A 20,361-nucleotide genomic window follows, 5' to 3' on the forward strand; every position below is an offset into this window, starting at 1 on the left:
AACCAACAACTAAGAATTTCATTCTTCAACCTTTGTAATTTTTCATACAATATGCATTTCTCCAGTAGCCCTCTTTTTCATAGATATATATTCCAGAATAATTGTTAAATAAATATGAAATAAGTTTTGTTCTGGCATTTATTATTTGAGGCAACTGAAAAACTGTTTAGAAAGATTAATATAATCATTGCACTTTACATTATGAAGCAGAGGCAATAATATTTGCATAAAGAAAAACAGCTACAACCTTCAAGCAGTGACAACAGCATGACTACCATATCCTTTAGTAGATCTAGCAGTTCTTTAAGCAATTCAATCTGAGCAGAGTCCTGTAAAATAAAAACAAAAAAAAAATGAATATAAGTTTGTGTTTTCTTTGTATTTATCCAGCTCTTCTCTTTTCCTCCTTAGCTGTAGCACAGGAACCATGCTTTTAATGGTGCTTCTGCACTAACAGATCATCAGGTTTTTGTAACAAGGAGGAAGAGACCAAATTGTCACATTCATTATCATAAATGTACAAATAAGTTGAAAGGATTAAGTTTGTATTAGAAAATGTAAGTGCACAGTGATGACTGATGGTTAAAAAGAGTGGTGTGACGATGTTAGTGCAAAGATTCAGTGTTGGACCTCCACATGACAGTAGCCCATGCACAGCCAATGAGGGACAGTATGTTATTTACAGATTGCAACACTCAACTCTAATTTATAACCAGATGCAAAAAAGCACTATTTGCCTCTTGCAAATACCTGTGAAAGTTTCATCTGCATATTGGCAAAGACATGAAGAAAGCCAACAACTGCATCCCACAGCCTACTATGAGCCAGACTTTGTTGGTTACCTATGCAAGGGCCCTAAAAAAATTAAGAGAAATATTTTTTTTTATTTATATAAAATCAAAATATGAAAATAACCTGAAAAACAAACCACCACCACAAAAAAAAAAAAAAAAGAAGACAAAAAAATAAACAAACAATCAAACGCCAGAAATTTCAGACCTTCATGAAGCTGCATAAGAAAGTTTCACAAAATTCCTGTGGTATGTAGTCCATATAAAAAAAAAATGTCAAATATGCAAGCATTACCTTATTGTTAACTTTACACCAGACCAGGGATTCAATGTTACTTTTTCAAAAGTTAGAAAAGTAAAGTCAAATATTTACAATAGGAGATGATTAGACCATGTAATCACAGAACTTCACTGTTAGTATCTTGGGCAAAACCTTCTGTTTACCTGAATATATTCTGTAAGGGAATTGAATATTTGTTTGGTGACAGCCAAAGCTTTAGAGAAGTTACGTTGTCCTGATTCATCAATGACATCTTTTCCTGAATAGTACCAATAAAAGTCACTGATTGATTCCTAAAGGAAAAAAAAAAGTGTTATATTTTCTAATTTTTTATTTTATATGCAGTATTTTCTGTGTGCATGTGTACCACCAAAGGTTGAATCAGCTGCAATTTATAATTTCTTTGTCAATCTATTTCTCATGACAATAGCTTTTTACGTTTTTATCCAACTGTGCTGCCTAAACAAGTAAACAATGAAATAAAGTAACAAAAAATTGGTTTCCCAAACAATTCTGAAAGGTCATCTATTTTAAGAAGGAAGAAAAGACAAAATTAATTAAATCAAAATTCTTTATTATTAATATCCCTGAAAAGAGTAGCTTCACTTTTGATTCTAACAAAATGTGAATTTATAAAAATGAAGAAAATTATGTTATTTTACTTATTATGTTATCATTTTACTCTGATTTTTCCTCACCTGAAGACGCAAGAGATAGTCAACAGTACTAATGATAATATTCACTGTTGTGGTGTTGCCCATCTGAGTACGTAGGTAATTCTGAAAATCTGAAATAATAAGTGATTTGCGCTTCATTACTGTGTATAGGATTGGAAAATACAAGATTAAGATTGTTTTCATATATTTATGGAGAATACATTCTTTTTAAGTGAACTACAATATATCACAATGCAAATAAAACTGAAGAGTTGTTAACCATATGCCTTGCAACAGGCTTTACTGATTAATCATATGCATAAAATCTGAAAGTACATTAAGACTTAAAAATTCAAATTAAAATCCACAATTAACATTTTTGGCATGCCACTTTTTCTCAGAATACTGAATTAATTAGAGGAAAAAAAAATTAGAATTGATTCTATTCAACTCTGTTTAAGAACGGGCTTAATCACTTTTCCCCACAGATCCCCAAAAGTGATTCAGTTCACTTACCATTGTTATGCCCTTCACAGAGCAGTTGTAAAAATCTAAATAGATCTCGAGTAAATTCATCATGCTGCAACACTTTTTCACCTTGAAAATATATAAATACAATGATAATGAGAAAATTGTTATTATTAAATATGAAGAACACATAATCTTACAGTATCCTTCAAAATTGGAGATTCTAGTAAAAAAAACACAGTGCTATAAAAGCTGCTTTAAAGCAATTTAAAGAAACAGACTGAAAATAATGAAAAGAAAAAGACAAAAAGCAAAGCTGAAATATTTAGCACTCCAATGCATCCATGTGTTAAAAAAAAAAAAACAAAACCCACACTAAAACAAAACAACAAAAAAACAAACTACACATTATTTATTTAATAATTAAATGGTTAGTTATGAATAAAATCATGCCTTAAATATGGATGATACTTCTTTAATAAGCATCAGACTGTTTATCCAAGCTGAACAGCTTAACACACAACCTGCTGCAGACCATAAAGCTAAACCTAAAGCTGTCTGGAAAGATGCAATTAAAGATTTCTTTCTGTATTTGCAACACGCTTTTGCAACAAAAACTGTATCAAAAACTGTACCCAAACATACCACGCTCACGAACGATGACTGTGGATTGAAGAAAAATAACAAGAATACAGGATAAGAATATTGGAAGTTACAAGTTTTTCTTTAAAATTATTGCTAAAGATTTTGTAAATATAATGCATATTCAGAACTCAAACCTTAAAATTATTTATATTAAGTCTGAAAACAGAAACCTCAAACCAAGTTAAATAACATTTCTAGCATAAGAAGGAAGCACAAATAATGTTTTAAGCACTACAGGTTATCAGTTTCATTCTACTTACGAGTTCCTTCTTCAGTAACCATTCCCAGGCCTTCTGCTTTATTTTGTCTCTCAAACGCATTCAAGTCAAGAACACTTATATTAAAAAAAAAAAAAAAGGAAAAAGTACTGTAGTACACAACAGAAAATTGTTTTCTTCTAGGAAATTTTTGGAGGCCTTCAACTGCTAATCTTAACCTGCTGTGACATGCACTGCCTCATATTTTACTAAATATGAATATTAATTAAAGGGACTTAGGATGAAAATAAGGCTCCAGTGTCCATATCTGTGATGAAATGAGTCTCAGATCAGGTCTTACCGTTCCCCTAACTTCACTTCCAGTAACATCACTTATGGTTTCATGTATAAATGAAAAACAATAGCAAACTACTCTTAAACATGTCTGCCAAAAGAGCATCACTTGAGTTACTTCTCAGTCATACTGTTTTCCATGACACTTCACTACTTTTATATTGTTGCTGTATATATTATGCATTTTTATATTATTCCTAAGACATATGGAAACTGATTCCATACTCAGAAGACATATATGGAATAAGAGTCCCCATATCTTCTGTGATCAAAATAGCACATTTTTTGTGCTGCCTTGGCACAGACGAGTACCTGGAATAGCAGGTGCTGATTCTTCTCAGTCAGAATACTTTAATTCAGCTAGTCCAAATATAATTATATGATTATATACACTTTTTTCAGTTAAGCTGTAATGCATACACATGTTCTAAGTTCTACTCATATCCTTAAAAACAAGATGTGGAGCATTCTTCAAAGCATTGTTTTCATTCTCTTGTTAGTGCTCAAGTCATTTTATCAAAAACTTCTTTTTTAAGGGAGTCCTGAACAACACACACACAATTGGTAATAACATCATTGCAGATGCTTGCTAAATTGTTCTACATAAATGGGAAAAATGACAAGATAGAATAGACGTTATTTAATTACACTGCAACTACTAAATGATAATTTCTACAATGCAGGTCAACATTCCTTCCACAGTTCTTCCTTTCCTCATATAGCTTCTCCACTTCTGATTCCCAGTCTACAGCTTCACAGCCCTTCTGTTGCTTTAAACAGCTGAGAAAAGGAGGTTGCCTACTGTAAGAGTAATCAGAAACACCAACAGTTTTCCACCTTCTTTATGAGACATTTACCTTAACTAATTTGAAGTTCTGTTTTGTCAAGTAAATGGACTACAATGATCTCACCGGCCACATGGCACCTCTAACAAACTTGATACACATGCAGAGGGTTCAGATGAAGAGATTATGTGACTCGTCAGAGATGTGCAGAAACTGATAGTTTAGTAAAGCTCCACTGGCCTGTCTCTCCTTCAGTAATGGCTTTTCTCCATCCTTAGAACCATCCAGAAATCTTGAGGGATCTGGGACCAGTAAAGGAGCTATTACATTTTGCTTTCCTGCCTCACCAAACTAACCCTTCAAATGCATACATATAATCTTTGCTTTATTTTCTTCTTTGGAATAACATTCTTCTAAAAGATTAACACACTACTACTCTGATTCACAAAAATTTTCACAAAAAATCAGAGAGCTCTACAATCTGTGACCTGCGTAATTTAAATCTAACAAATCCACCTGGACTGCACAATAAACCACCAACCCGAATAAAACTGAAACAGTACTAATATGATTTATGGTTTTACCTGCAGGACTGCATCAAGCCAGAGAGACTTTGAAAAAATCCAGCATCCTTTTTCTCCTTCAGGTAGTCTAACATTTTCTAGAGGGTATGGGGGACATTTGGAGGAAAAAAGTTTGTATTAAAGTTATGTAAATTAACAATTTCCTAGATTACCATTCTAAATGCAAATTACTACCAAGTAATAATATCACTGTTACTGTAGCAAAAATACCCTGATATATCTTCATTGTTAAGCCTAAAATTAAATGCACTAACATAAAAATACAACAGAACACTATAATTCTCCAAATTAGTTGTTTCCTTTATACAAACAACACTCTCAATAGTTAGGAAAGCATTACCTGTTGAACTATGGTATTCCCACCATTTAGAATAGCAATACCAAGTTTTAATGTTTCAACAACCATGGGTCCTGTATGACCTGTCAAAAGAACAATACAGTCAATAAAACTTGCAAGTATGAACTAATCAATCAGAAAAACAGTCCAAAAAATTTACCTAAATGTAGTTGCAATTCACATTTATTTTGCCTTGTTATATACTATACACAAATTGTATAAGATATACATATCATATGTATAACAAGTTGTTTATGATACACACATCATATGTATAATGACATAATACTGACATAATACATTATATATATAATATATATATATCACTATATATGATATGTTTATTGTGTGTACTTAATACTTCACAAAACATTACCTTTGCTTGCGCTAATCATCTGAAGGACCATCTCAGCAGCTCCACGATCATGCAAGCGAGCTTGCTGGTAAAGTGTTCTCTGCTTTTCCATTTCTTTCTCCTGTGTTTGGGAACAAAAGTGAGAACAAATTACAGACTGACAAATACAAACTGACTCAGGCAACATACAAAGATGAGAAATCTCAAGTTATTGAATGCCATCTGCCTGCATAATCCATGGATTGTCTGATTCCAAAACTTCAGAACACATTGTCTTTCTTCTATATGAATAACCTCAAAAAGCAACTCAATGCATGCTGTTTTATCCTTGCACTTATTGTAGTGGACATATTTAAAATGCTATCTTGCACTTTAGGTGATGAAAAAGAAATAAGATTTAAATTCTCACCTCAAATGTCTTCTCTTTTTCTTCCTCTTCTTCCTCCTCTTCTTCCTGACAGCTCTTTTTGTGTTAAGAAATAGAAATCACAACATTTTCTTAGTATGAAACATAATGGCAATTTTTACTACAGTATTTAGACTAAAAAAAGATAACCATTCAAGGAAATGTTTAAAGCAATAACTAAATCCAGTCAGAAGATTTAACATTCCCGTAATCCTACATATTTGTGCTTATCCCCACTAAGAAGCTGATACTATGTTAGGTATGAATACTAAGGGAATTAATCCAACTATATATGTAACAAGTAAGTGTAGGTTTTGTGTTCTTATGTCATCTCTCTATTCATATCCATAATATTGATTTTCAAAGTCAAACTCTCCTGATTTAGAAGCATCAGCCATAATCAATCTCTTGCAAACACTGTCAACTTTCTTTTGACAGACTTCACATAGTAACTCCAAGATAATGACCCTAAGAATCAAGATAACTAATACTGTTAAGACTTCTAAAGTTAACATTGTACAAAACTAACTGCTAAGTGGTATCAACAGGATTGCACCTACTGGAATTTTATGGTATTATTTTAAAGCAGGAAATTTCTTATTACTCTGAACACCATTTGTTTCATTAAAAATATAGAAATGACTATATGGAGACTTCAGAAGACAAGGAAAGGCATCTGAAATTAATCAGAAGTATCTGAATGAAACAATGGTTGGAGCTTGAAATTCTGTATTTACCTTTGCCATCATGGCAGAATAGGCGATATATAAAGGATCATCTTCTAGTTTGCTATAAAGAGAAAATATTTTAAATCATTTTATGATTACGTCCTATTCCTAATAATAAGTAAATACCATTTTTTTTACTAATGGGAAGTACACATATATCTACTTGAATTCCTATTACATTGGAAAATACTACTATAAATATATTTTCTAATCTCAAACCACATCTATGTAACTTTAATTAAACAATTTAGAGGAATATTTAGACATCCAATTTTGTCAAGTTCAGTAAGTAAGGATCACTGCCTGTTGCAAGTGCAGAAAAGCATTATGGAAGTACAAATTATAATTATTATATCAGATAATAAGATTACAGTACAATACAGAAAAATATATGAAGCACTGGACAAGTACTCTTATACAAAACACAAATTCTGATCAAAAATCTGAAACAGAAACTGAAAGAGAATCATGCTAATCATCAATGCTATTTTGAAACCTTTTCTAACATGATGAATAAAATGCAATGAATGCCAACAGTAAGAACACTTATCTATTACCAGGAGAGGATACACTGGATGAAGCAACAGTTCTTGTAGACTTTATGTTTCTATGAGAAGTCTGGTTTCATTATTTCTGTATTGGGTATTTAACAAGCTTTTAAAATCTCAAAATTGCCAATATTTGCCTCAATATAAAGGTCATACTGAGTTTAAATCCAAGAAAACTCTAATGAAACAGAGTGGTAAAAAAGTATTCACCATGGATAATAATGAACTACAATTATGTTAAATCCATTATGTAATATTATTAGAAATTCAGTTACTGTGTGATTTTATTTAATACATTTTTCAACATGGCTATCTTACCTCCTCTCTGTGAGAGCATTGCGACTAAAATAAAGGATAATCTGATGAAGTGGATCAGGCTGTTTTTTCTCAGTATCTTCCTCTTCTTCTTCATCTTTTTTTGGAGGTGTCTGTGGTTATACAGATTTATATCAGAATATACAAATTAAGCTTCACGAATAAGAAAAAAAGATAGATTAAGCTTAGGAAAGGATTTAATTAATTTTGTTTTGTCCAAATTGTATTAACTTTCAGTACTCATCTTATTCAGCAGCTTACCAGAGCCTGCTACACTATTTGCCTGTATGACTAAGAAGGACTTACTGATTCTTTTATTCACATTTGATAGTACCATTAGAAGTTTCTCATTTGCAAGGTATTGAGAATAACACAAGTGAAAATCTTAGGGAGGCCTTATTCAGCAGAAATTATGAGTAGGTTTCCATTGGACCAGAGCTGAAAGAAAGTCCCAGCTCAATTATGTTCTGGAGAATTGATTGGTAAATGGAATTATTTTTAATAATATTGTCAGATGCATCATATTCTGGCTACTATTTGCTAGATTACTTTCATATATCATTTCTAGGTGACTGACTCAAGAAATGTAACAACTCTTACTGTCAACTTCAAACGTTTTTGACAGTTTGAAGTAGCTAGCACTGAAAAAGAGCAGTTTATTACTTTCATCTTATTTGTCTTGTGACCCTTTGGTGGGGTTTGTAATTATTACAGAATTATTGTAATTACTGTTTTGACTAACATTTGCATTACTTCTTTTCAAAAAAAAAAAAAAAAGCAAAAAAATGAAGCAAAGACCATACAATTGTCTACAGTATAAGAATATATTAGTTGTAATTTTGGAAGATCATACAATGTTCTATACCAGCTGGCCTTTAAAAAAAAAAAAAAAAGCTGCTAAAAAAACACAATATAATTGCTTATCCTAACTCTGAAGCATCTCCTGATGCATCTTCATGTGATCCATGGATCCATGAAGACATATATTCATTTTCACAGTATTTACATATCACCAAGATAGGTCCCACAGAAGTATTTTAGACAAACTGACAACAGAGATGGAAGAGATAAAACAGCAGTTTTTCTGAATTGATGACCATATAAGTACCAAAGTGCTCAAGTTTATAAATCATTTCCATCAAGTTCACACATAAAGCAAATTTTTGCTGAATACGGCTGCATATATTTTCATCTCCTTATGATGTATAAAACAGCAAAAATAATTTGCATCAAAGCTGAAAATGTTAAAATTAAATATTATGCATCAATGAGAATTTAAAAAAGGGGAAAAGCATCAATTGCATCAAGCTTTAAAAAGGAGAGTAAATAAAATATAGGAACATAGGAATTACCATAATGACAAAAATAGTTGGACAGTTCCTCTAAACCATCTCTCTTCCAAAGAATGCGTATCACTATAGTTCAACTGAAGGCATAAAGCACCTTAATGCTCTTCACTGTGCACCACAGGTTTAATGTCTTATTGATCACAGCAGAAAATGAACTTATGCCCTGGGGCATAAGGATTGATATTTTAAAAATTTATGTGTATGTATACTGTACATAAAAATAAAATATAGGTTATAGATACATAAAATATACACTGAAGTGGGCACTGAAAAGATGCCCAATTATATCAGTACTTACAGCCAAATCCTGAACTAGTTTCTCCTCAAATGAATATTCCTCTGTTTCTATCCAATAGTTCTGATAGCCATGGAGGAAGAGGTTAATAGAACGGTGCCTGGGGGGGGGGGGTTGTGAAAGTGAGATCAAGAGGGGTAAAGGAACATAGTATAACAGCTCAGGTGGTTAATGATTAGTAAGGATATGTGTTTGTACAATTCTGATCCTCTGATTGGTCAGTGAAACAAAAAGCAAAACATAACTCAGTGACAAATCTGCACATACTTTTGAACATTCTTACTTTTTTTTTTTTTATTACACACACATATATAACTTTTTCTTCTGAAGGCTTTTAGAGTGCTAATATACATTATAAGTGAAATTAAGGGACTGGTGCCTTAATACAAGCATGGGAAAAGTACATACTTTAAAAGACTGAGAGTGAGTGGGTGAGATTTACTCCTACTATGTGTAATTTAGTTTACTAGATCTAGCACATAGAGACAGCAGAAGTTGGTTGTCAACAGCAAAATAATTATCAAGTGCTTTCCAGCACGTTATGTGCAGACAATCACTGCCTTCTTCCACACAAAGAAGCCAAACATCAGCTTTTATTTCAGTTGCAACTCTGGGCAGTGATAATGTGTCCTCAAAGAAGCTGCATTAAAAATATGTAAAAACTACTCTACAAAAAGACCAATTTTAGAGAATTCTTAGGTATAATTGGTTACTACTATAAAGTATTAATTTAACTGGAAAAATTTCCACAGAAAATATAGCTTATGGCAATAAGACTATGCATATTGACCAAACCATCCCATATTTACATTGCATTTGAGGGAAAATCTTGTTTTGAGGTGCTCTACATGAGGTTACAAAGGTTGTTCCACAAAGCCTTTTTGTTCACTTTTATCCTGCACCGATAATTATACAAATTGATGGTATATACTATGACTTGTCTAAAGACACTGCACATAAATTCTCATTTTATGGTGACACAGATATTTAGCCAACTCTTTATACTCTCCCTCTGGCACTGGTGACATTTTATTATCAGTTTTCAAAAACTGACCAATCAGAATACACTCTGAAAATTGTACAAATTCATGTTTTATGGCAACATCAAATCATGGCTGGGAAGGAATAAGTGTGTGCATAAGGAAGAGGCTCTCCACAAGTTACATTACCGTTAACTTGAGTATAAGCCTGTCATACTGAGTTTTTTCATGTACTTTTTCCAGCCAAACACGTTGAAAGGTGCTCAGGAAGAAATTGCTAATTTTGTGTCTGAAGAAAAGCATATAGGTTTTCATTGAAGAACTAACAACAAAGGCACAAGTTAAATTCAATAAAGTAGTCAGAAAGAATGTATTTGTAAACTCTGTATGAAAAATTGCCATGTATAACTTTGCTGTATCTATGTGCATATACAGATGATAGACGATAAGACAAATAATTTACAAATTAATTTCCTTAAAAGATGAAACATAAATACAAAAATCTTAGAGAATGCATTTCTCATACAGGACACTATTTCAAAGCTGTGAACATACATTCATTAAACAGAGAATAAATCAGTATTTTCTAACTTCACTGACATTTTTTCCTTGAAAAAAAATGAAATAAATAAAACTACTATTTATTTTGTACCTCATAGTACTTCTCAGAAAAGGGAGTACTTGAAATAGTTATGAAAGAAGTTAAAACATTTTTTTCTATAATTCAACAAACCTGTATATCAACAAGACGGTTCAATTGCTAAAATATCCTCTTGGAATTCCAGAAAACTGATACATATAAGAATGCATTTGAAGAAAAATAGATTTAAATGGAAAATTAACATTAAATTATATCGAAAGCCATCTAAATCTCCAGAAAATGATCAAAAGAAAGGGATCATTATCCACTGAATATATTAATATTTTCTAGAATAAATTAAAGTATCTCCATAAACTGTTTGCTTACTGCCTTTTAGTTAACTGCCCTTTAAATAAATCATCAATTTTAGAACTAACACTCCCAATACAAAGTTGCAACTAAACTGAGGAAATTTGCAAGATATCAGGAGCTGCATTTGAAACTGTGGTACAATGGGATTAACATAGCTCTTAGAATTAATCATACCCCACTTGAAATTAGACTCCCTAGGGTTCAGATGTCTTAAAAACACTATCAATTTAAATGACAGAGATAGTTATATATGCAATAAGGTGCAAAATAGTGTGGTAGCCTTATTTTCCTGTCAGAATCCAATGATTTACCTAGAAAAATGTTTTTATAAACTAATGAATTTTAAAACTTTTTTTTTTCTGCACCTATCAACTGAGGACTTTTTTTCACTCTTGCCTTTTTTTGAAATGCAGATATCAAAATTAATTGGTTAAAATAGAGAGCTCATTTTTATAATCTGGAAGAAGAAATAATGGGACAGATTTTCCTCACATTCATACTAAGATTAGGTTTAAACTCCACCATAAAGTCTACCATAAAGTTTGAGAAGAACCAACCTCTTTTTTTTTTTTTTTTTTTTTCCAGGGAAGTTAATGAAAATTACAGATACTTAAGTTTTCTATTTCAATAAGTATTATTATGTATTTTCTTGAAAATGAAAACACAGATTCATAACACATTTTGCCCTTTGGCAAGTTTTACATCAACCTCATGAATCCTAAATATATGCTTTTTAAAACAAAAATAAAATGAATTATTTTTATCATTTAGGTGCTCATATATAATCCAAACATGTTAAGAATTATAAATCCAGAATACATTTATTAAAAAAAAAAATCTTCAAAAAATTGTTATACTAAAATATCTACCACTTCTTGTTTTTCAAAGCAGAGTTCTTGAAGATAAAATAGTTGATAGTTCAAACCTAATCAGTTTGGTTTCATGTTGTTTCATTTCATATCTTTCTGTCTCCATAAAATTGCCTAGTGGCATTGTGACAGTTTAGAGTCTAGAACTACTATTTTCATGAAGATGTTTGCTTTTTACGGTATAACTGGCTTTTATTTGTCTTGTGCAAACCCTGCATTCTTCTCAGTATGTTAGTGGCACAGCTACAGACCTTTAGCTGACAACAAGCATGTAAATAGGCTTTAATACAGGCATTTTAAAATGTAATGCAACTCTTTTGTTAAATACTTTGCAAACAATCTTGAACAAAAATATTAAACATGAACTATGATAAAACACAAAAGCGAAGAAGCAAATTTATTTAGAAATTTGCTTAGGCTGTATCTGAATACAAAGCACATTGAAAAGAACATGGTAGTGAAAGGACAGTAATTGTGTGTGGTGTTAACACATGGTTTAAATCAGTAGATGAATCCAGGCATGGGATGCACTGTATCTCAGACTGTGGTATCTACTTGCAACTGGAGTAATAAGCAGAGCAACACACAAGTGCAAAACCTCATTGTGCACTGCTCTGCCGCAATATCTCCTTTACTGTATGTATCATTTGGATGTAATAGCTAAAGGTTGCCTCATGCAAGCTAGAGCACGAAGCGTTCATGCAATAAGAGTATAGCCATACCAGAAAGCTTTAAAAAAATACAAACACAGGATAATAAAGCACAACCAATCAGAGGCAAAAAAAAAAAAAAAAAAAAAAAAAAAAAGACAGAAACAGCAACAACATCTTAACATATTTTTCACAAATAACGTGAGGAAATATAGCAAATAACGACTGACAAAAATGAAGCATTTTGTTTCTGAAGCAGTGTAATTCCTATGGTCTTTTTCCCCTCTAGTTATTTGTCATGAGACAGGTATTTTGCTACTGTGAGGAATTAGCTGATAACTAACCAACTCTTGTTTCTTAGACTCCATTACACAACCCAAACAAGTAGCAAACTTGTAGGCATACACACAAGTACTATTTCTACTCAGAAATGTAAACAAAATTAATGAAAAATAAATCTTTCAGCCATTTACCTGGGCAGGTTGTACAATGGTGCCATTCTAAAACAAGCAACAACAGCCCTTTTGCGTTGTTTTGACAGGAGTTTATGCCAAACAGCTTTCTTGGATCTCAGTGGTTGTTCAACCTATGGGAAAATATCTTTTATTACATACTATGGAAACTCCACGTTTAATTCCAAATTTTCTTTTTAGACACTGGCTAATGTATCTAACAAATGAGAAAATTTACAATTTGCTATCAAATTAGAAAAGTTACAAAAACATCATCTGAAAAAAAAAATATATATATATATATTTTTAATACTTTGAAAAAATACTGAGGGCCTTATATACAGTGCCTCTCAGTTCATACAGGAAAGCTTGAGATACCAGAATATCTCATGGGTGGGACTCCTACATAAAACTCCTAAATGATTACTTTGCCTGTTTATAACTATGCATATTTAATCATTCATGTGCTAAATTTCTGTGCTATATCACTTGTGAATAAAAAGAATCAACTTTACGTGGAAAGATTATAAATGCATTTTTGTATTTAAAATTGTAGCATTTGAATGCACAGACAACTAGATTCAAAAGTTGCTATAGAATCCTACTGTAGAAATGGAACGCAGGCTAAAATCGGTAATATTAGAAGTAAATATATATGCAAACATTTCTCCCTAAAATTACAGTTTTCATCTACTGAATGTTGAAGTTTTGTACATTACACTTCATACAACTCTTTACAGTAAAGTTTTGCAGGGGCAAATACATCCTGAGATTTCCCTGAAACAAAATTGAGGCACTTCAGCACATGTAATTAACAATTTTGCATATATAGACATCTGTGTTTGTGCATGCATCTAATGCAATGTAAGCATTACATGCATACATACAAGCAAAGTATAATTGCTTTCATCTGAAAATTTTAATGACACACACTGAATTGGAAGTAATTTATGTAAGGAAAGAAACTCACTCTACTTTAAAACAAGCACAGAATAGACGTGTAACTTTATACCTGCTCCAGATGATAGAGAGCAGCTGATATCCTCTGCACACGTTCCACGTTTTTCTCAGGGTCACTAGGCTCATCATTTTTCAAAATGTCTTTATACAGATTTAACTGCCATTTCACAGCTGGATCATCAGACTAAAAAGCAACATATTTGATACTAAAGCTGCTGAATGAAGATCATGAATTTCACTACTGCCATTATTATTCTCATAGCATAATGAAAAATGTTACAGGTATTCCCATTTCATCTGTCCCTTTCAGTCCAAATTAGTATTTGCAAATTAGCAAATAGTCCAAATTAGCAAATTAGCTGCTCAGAAAATACATTAGATTCTGAATTCCGTTCTCATGCAAGATTCTATTTTATGAAACCAAATAATCCACCTTGAAACTTCTTTATTGCATTTAACTCCATTAAAAATAAGGAAGCACATTAAGCACTGAGATTGGTGAAATTCTGTACTGACAGTGGAAACTCTGTTTTATGGATTTTAATTAAAGACAGCTGGAATGTAAGTAGGCGAAGAGCCACAGCCAAAGTTTTGGCTTTTTTTTTTTTTTTTTTTCAACAGCTGAGACAAAAATATGAGAAAACACATTAGAAATATCTGTTGTGTCTAATTTAAATTTAGGTAACCTCAAATTTATAGCAACAGGACAGCCATTTGCTACTAGAGAAAAATGAATTTGTTGTATTATGTTCAAATATGGGCAATGATCTTAGTTAAATATTTGCAGAACAATGACAACTCCATTGTGGTATCACCTTTGACAATATATTCAGCATCTAAATAGTAGGAACATATATGTGCTTGAAAAACTCTCGAGTGCCAAAATGACACATGGTTTCATTATTTCATTACAGTCACTTTAAAATGCATATTAGTAAGTACTATTTAATGGTTAGAGCCAGTTAAGTTCAAAATAGGAAGCTGAAATTAGTTTAATTTTATTTTCTTCTTGGATTGAGATAATTTTAAGTAATTATAACTTTAAAACTACCATTATTTAAACTTCACTAGTTCTATAGGATTTCCTGAAACCTCAAAATACCAGCCAAGTCTACAAAGAAACCAGGTTTGTCACAAAAATATTATGAACAAAAATATTAAAATGACAATTTTTCTAATAGCTTTTCACTTGCTTTTTTAATGTACCATGGTCATGATAAACAATTGCAATTTTCATGTTTAAAAGTGCTATCCCTGACAGATTTTGTTACCTTTTCCTGCAAATGTAAGTTGTTACGTAAATGCTCTTTGACTTCTTCATCAGTGTCCCTCTGTAGAAAGATAGAAGTGCTTCTCAATTTTTGATTATTATTCATCTTATAAGAACATGCACAACACAGAACAGTTATTGTTTTAATATTAAAAAGTAACATTGTTTTCAAAGTACATACATTACCAGAAGGGCATGGGACAAAAACATTTTAAAATTGTGACCACAAAACAAGGATTAAATTTTGAAAGAAATTAAAGCTAACTAATGATCTTCGAGTATTTGGTCTAAATGTATCATACAATGTCCTGAGCTGGAAGGCACCCATGAGAATCATAAAATCCAACTCCTGACTCCACACAGGGCAACCTAACAGTTAAACCATCTATCTAAGAGCACTGTCCAAACACTTTTTGAATACCAACATGCCTGGGACTACTTCCCTGGGTAGCTTGTTCCAGTGACTGACCATGCTCTCAGGGAAGAATCTTTCTAAAATCCAATTTGAACCTCCCTCCCCCATATAGCTTCATTTCATTCCCTCAGGTTCTACCACTGGTCACCAGACATATCACTGGTTAGTGCCTTCCTTTGGACACTCTCTAATAGTTTTATATCCTTATATTGTGGAGCCTAAAACTGTACACAGTACTCAAGGTGACGCCACACCCATGCTGAATATAGTATGACAATCACTTCTGTCGACCAGGTTAGCTAAACTGTACTTAGTGCAGTTGCTCCTTTTGGGTGCCAGGGCACATTGTTGACTCACATTGAGCTTATCATCACTCAAAAACACTTTATCCCTTTCTGCAGGACTGCATGCCCGCCATTTGTTCACTTGGCATATATGCATGTAAATGTACATTTTATACAAATGGAAAATACCATGGAAAGGATGGTAGCTGTCTGTGCACGCCACTTTGTCTTGTGAAAGCACAATTAGGAGCTGTAATTGCTTACAGTACATTGACATATTTTATTATATTAACTGCTTAGATATTATGCCTCCAAATTGTTAATAAAGTTCTGTTTATTCTCCATTAAAAACTATTAGAAATTATGCACTTACATGGCTGTATCTAGTCTTAGCCAAAGAGATGAGCTCTTGATCTCCAGGAGTACACATATTCAAGCCAATAGGAAGCATCTTTTTAAGTGCAGCTACAATCAAGGATGTTTGTATGGAGTACAAATCCCCTCTACGCTTTGATTTCTTTCTTTCTTGATCTTGTCCTCCAGACTGTAATAAAAATATTAAAATTAAATAAATAATACAAAGGTAAATGACTGTAATTATTCTCCTACCACATACTCTTCCAACACATTCTTCTCCTAGCAGTCCAAGAAAACTATGTTCCTAATGTAGTACATAATTAATTAGAAATGCTACATTAGAGGAAGGGCATACAGTCTTGAGTGGGAAATTACAGGAATATTTTTGGTGTGCTCCAATGATGAAACTGCAGTAACAGTAATATTTTAATTGCAGTAAAATAGTTTTGGATGCATTCATACATGTAAATCTAACTATATTTTCTGGACCTTAGCTCTCAAATCAGAAACAGCTATAGAGTTAAAAGCTAAGTCAGTCTCAGGGGATGGTATTAGTCTGTTACAGAGTCAAATTCAGGATGTTTAAATTTTTGTTAGAAACTTTCATGAAGATACAGCCATCCAGGGTATCAATGAATTAATATTGTCTGATTTACCTCACCTAAGAAATAACAGTATCTAAAATACTTTGATTGGTTGTAATAGCATGCCAATGAACCAATGCCTCTGGGAAAAGCACTGTCCTTTGACTTTGGCTAATGTAAGTAAATCTGGAATGAAAAATTAATCCTTTTACAGCTTTGGAGATTGTGAACAATTGGAAAACGAAAACAAAAAAAAAGACAGGAATAAACAGCACAACAAGGTAACATCATCCTATCTTCAATAGACAGCATACAATGGTATTTCACACAACTTTTAATTTAGGAGACAGCAAACCAAAACCTTTAGAACAGATCCATATATTTAATGAACATATGGTAAACACCAACAACATAAAAATAGCCCAGTTCTGAATTCTGTACCTAGATTAAACTCCTAATACAGGCAAGGGAGTTTTGCCTAAGACAAGATTTCAGGACTAGGCCTATAGGTTTATAAAACACTACTGAACAGCAAATGCTTGCATTTAACCCTCCACATCCTTTTCCCTCTGTCAATTAAATTTTACTGACTACTCTTTGTAGTATATATTGTGTAGTTCCACATAAGGATACAGCGGAATCCATTGCAATCCATAATTACCAGTTATTATCACACTACTATCACATAATCACTGAAAAGAAAAAAGGTAGCTATACATAATCCAGTAGGTGGGAATTTTTGGCAGATTCTGTCTTCTACATGGTGAATCTCTGTGTACACAGCTGGTGTTGAAATCATTTTGCAGGTCAGAGGGAACACACAAGGGATGTGGCTTCCTTTCTTAAGGAACTAGCAATTGCAAGAGAGTACTTTGCCTCAAAGCTTTGCTTTTGGAAGTGCCTTAGAAATAGCAATGATGTAATGGCTATAATAATGATATTATTTGTACTCTACATTGACAGCAGACAAACAAATCCCACAATGTATCACTATATTCCAGTGGCGTCACTATGCATAGTAAATAAAGAATACCAAAATATATACATAGATCTATTAAAAAAAATAAAAAATAAAAGGAAGAAGAGAGAGACTTTTACTTTTGAGAATCTTTATGCCTAGGGACATTTTACACATCCAATTTTATTTTTTCTTAATTTTCATTTCAGATTAATAACTAGGTGAACATAACACCTGAACATTTTTAAAACATGAAAAGAAGATCCATTCTGCCTTTGCCATCATATTCTGCTGTCTATTAATTTGCAACTCTTGTGGATAAATGTGTAAGTAGAGTCACAGACAAACACAGAAACCTAAAAAGCAATAAAATTAGGTCTCTTTACGGTCTAATATGTAACTATATAAGTGAATAAAATACCTTCATTTCAACGTAAAGAGTTTTAAATTGGGTATATTTTCCCCTAAAGAATTATCTGTGCTAAAAGAACCTCAGCAAGAAGAATGATATATTCTGATTGCCTAAAATAATGATCTTATTGCCTAAGGATTTGAACACACAAGCTGAAATTTCTTCGAACAAATGTATATAGAAAAAAAATTACAGATTTTCCATTAGATTGATAATAATTGAATATATAATCAAAAAGTAGAATATTTATATTGAAAAATATAAGGAATATATATTAAATATAACTAAGACTGGTTAAGATAATGGAATTAATATTTTTCCAACCCTCTTTAGATAATCCATTCTGTCAGACTATCCTGAGAATGTTCATTAAACCCTACTCTATATACCTGGGTAAGTTTGAAAATAGCAAGGCTTGAAGTCAGATCTATTTAAAAAGTGAGCAGTTGTGGTATCTTATGCTTCCAGTTTAATTAATTAAAAACTCTTCACACCATCATCATACTGGCACAGGGTGAAGGGAGAGATGAAACAGAAAACCATGAAAATGGATCCCAAGGGATCCATTTTGTTTTTCATTCTGTATCACCAATAGGCTGAAGAGTATTTATCTTTATTATGAATTATTATTAAAATAATACAAATGATGGAAAGGAAGATGAACTACAGTTCACTGGAGACTAAGGAAGCCTTGAATACATAAATGTATTAAAGAAACAAGGACTATTCAAAAGTGTCCTCACATCTCACATGATTAGGAAGGACCCATTTTAATTTTGGACAAAGATAGTAGTTGAGCTCTGTATCTAATTTGAACTTCTTCATTCTAACACGATCTTCCATACATCTACAGACGGGATACAGACTATAATTTTTCCCATTTATTCTTCTTGAATATCATAAACCAGATATGTTTCTGATGACTCTACTTAGGCATCATTTCTACAATGTCTGCTACAATATATTAGTAAAAAATACCCCAGAATGCAGAAAGACAGCAGAGGGGGAATGCATGTCTAAAATAATTACAAAATATAACTTTACTACATTTTTACAATAAAACAATGCATAGGTGTGCTAATGCGAATTTCAGCTGTTCTGTTCAAATGCTGCCACTTTAACTCAGAGAAAATTTATAGTATTTAGGACTTGGGCCTTCACTTTGTGACGCCACTGCTATGATCAATGGAAAGAATGCTTGGAGCCTGATCATTTCTAAAGATAAAACAAAAACACATCATGCATTTTGACCTGTACCTTTACTTGCATGGCCTGTATGAAAGAAAAATAAAGGAAAAAACATAAGTAAAAGAGATGAAAAGATGATAACTTTACAAGTTAGTAATAAACTTACTCAGCTCTATCAGGACAGTAAATATTGTAAGTTTGTAGCTAAAACAATAAACTGTGAGTGTATAACTAAATGAGACCTTAGTGAAATAATTTTTATCTAGCTTAATCCTTATTAAGTTATTGTACTTCTAAATTTATCTGCTACTATTCAGCATGACTCCACTATTCAGTGCTTCAGCATGTAAGGAAGAATATCTAATAAGTAAACACATCAATATACCAATTACTGAAACTTTTCCCAGTATTGTTAAAAGAAACAAGGTGTTTGGAATTCTGGATAAACCAATAATGAAAATATTCCAACAATATTTTTTTTATTCCTATCCCCACCCTAAATATCAATGAGGAAAAAAAATGCTTAGAAATAGAAAACAAAATCAAGACACCACCATGAAGATGGAACATTTCACTTATAGCTGTATTTTCCCAGTGTTTAGCACGTTACTGTCTTGTAGACAGTCTGAGAGAAAAATTGAGTTAAGCTCGTATCTCCCAGCAGTACCCATTTTGAGAACACTATTATAAACTCTGCTGTAACTCACACATACATAGTTTTATATACCTCTTTATTATGTTAATACCATACATACATACACATAAATAAACATGTGTTCATAGCCAAAGCTAGGTTATGATTGTGTCTTTTTTTATCAAAAAGATAACAAGACTATGTTGCTACAGTGAAAACAGCAGAAAATTTTAAGCATTACTTAAGGGAATCCTTGACTGAGCATGGGAAAATACTGTAGAAATCTGTTGATTAAAAACAAAG

General features: G+C 32.2%; 1 protein-coding gene across 13 annotated transcripts in view; it reads right to left on the bottom strand.

Moving 5' to 3' along the window:
- RYR3 (ryanodine receptor 3) overlaps positions 1-20,361 on the bottom strand; it is a 219,585-nt gene that overhangs the window by 23,039 nt on the left and 176,185 nt on the right. For 6 of the 13 annotated variants that reach the window (XM_072038900.1, XM_072038897.1, XM_072038899.1 and 3 more), the window contains exons 70-87: positions 16,299-16,469; positions 15,228-15,287; positions 14,009-14,140; positions 13,018-13,130; positions 10,263-10,362; positions 7,453-7,562; positions 6,596-6,647; positions 5,862-5,915; positions 5,474-5,573; positions 5,101-5,180; positions 4,761-4,837; positions 3,101-3,174; positions 2,841-2,858; positions 2,244-2,324; positions 1,770-1,858; positions 1,236-1,364; positions 751-855; positions 248-329 (exon numbers count right to left, since the gene is read on the bottom strand). In XM_072038900.1, the coding sequence (XP_071895001.1) occupies positions 248-329; positions 751-855; positions 1,236-1,364; positions 1,770-1,858; positions 2,244-2,324; positions 2,841-2,858; positions 3,101-3,174; positions 4,761-4,837; positions 5,101-5,180; positions 5,474-5,573; positions 5,862-5,915; positions 6,596-6,647; positions 7,453-7,562; positions 10,263-10,362; positions 13,018-13,130; positions 14,009-14,140; positions 15,228-15,287; positions 16,299-16,469 (1,627 nt within the window). Of the gene's footprint in view, positions 1-247; positions 330-750; positions 856-1,235; positions 1,365-1,769; positions 1,859-2,243; positions 2,325-2,840; positions 2,859-3,100; positions 3,175-4,760; positions 4,838-5,100; positions 5,181-5,473; positions 5,574-5,861; positions 5,916-6,595; positions 6,648-7,452; positions 7,563-9,096; positions 9,194-10,262; positions 10,363-13,017; positions 13,131-14,008; positions 14,141-15,227; positions 15,288-16,298; positions 16,470-20,361 lie in introns of all 13 variants that reach the window. The other 7 variants (XM_072038896.1, XM_027458847.3, XM_072038905.1 and 4 more) reach the window with 3 other exon arrangements.

This window comes from Anas platyrhynchos, chromosome 5 (genome assembly GCF_047663525.1).
Source record: "Anas platyrhynchos isolate ZD024472 breed Pekin duck chromosome 5, IASCAAS_PekinDuck_T2T, whole genome shotgun sequence".
NCBI lineage: Eukaryota > Metazoa > Chordata > Aves > Anseriformes > Anatidae > Anas > Anas platyrhynchos.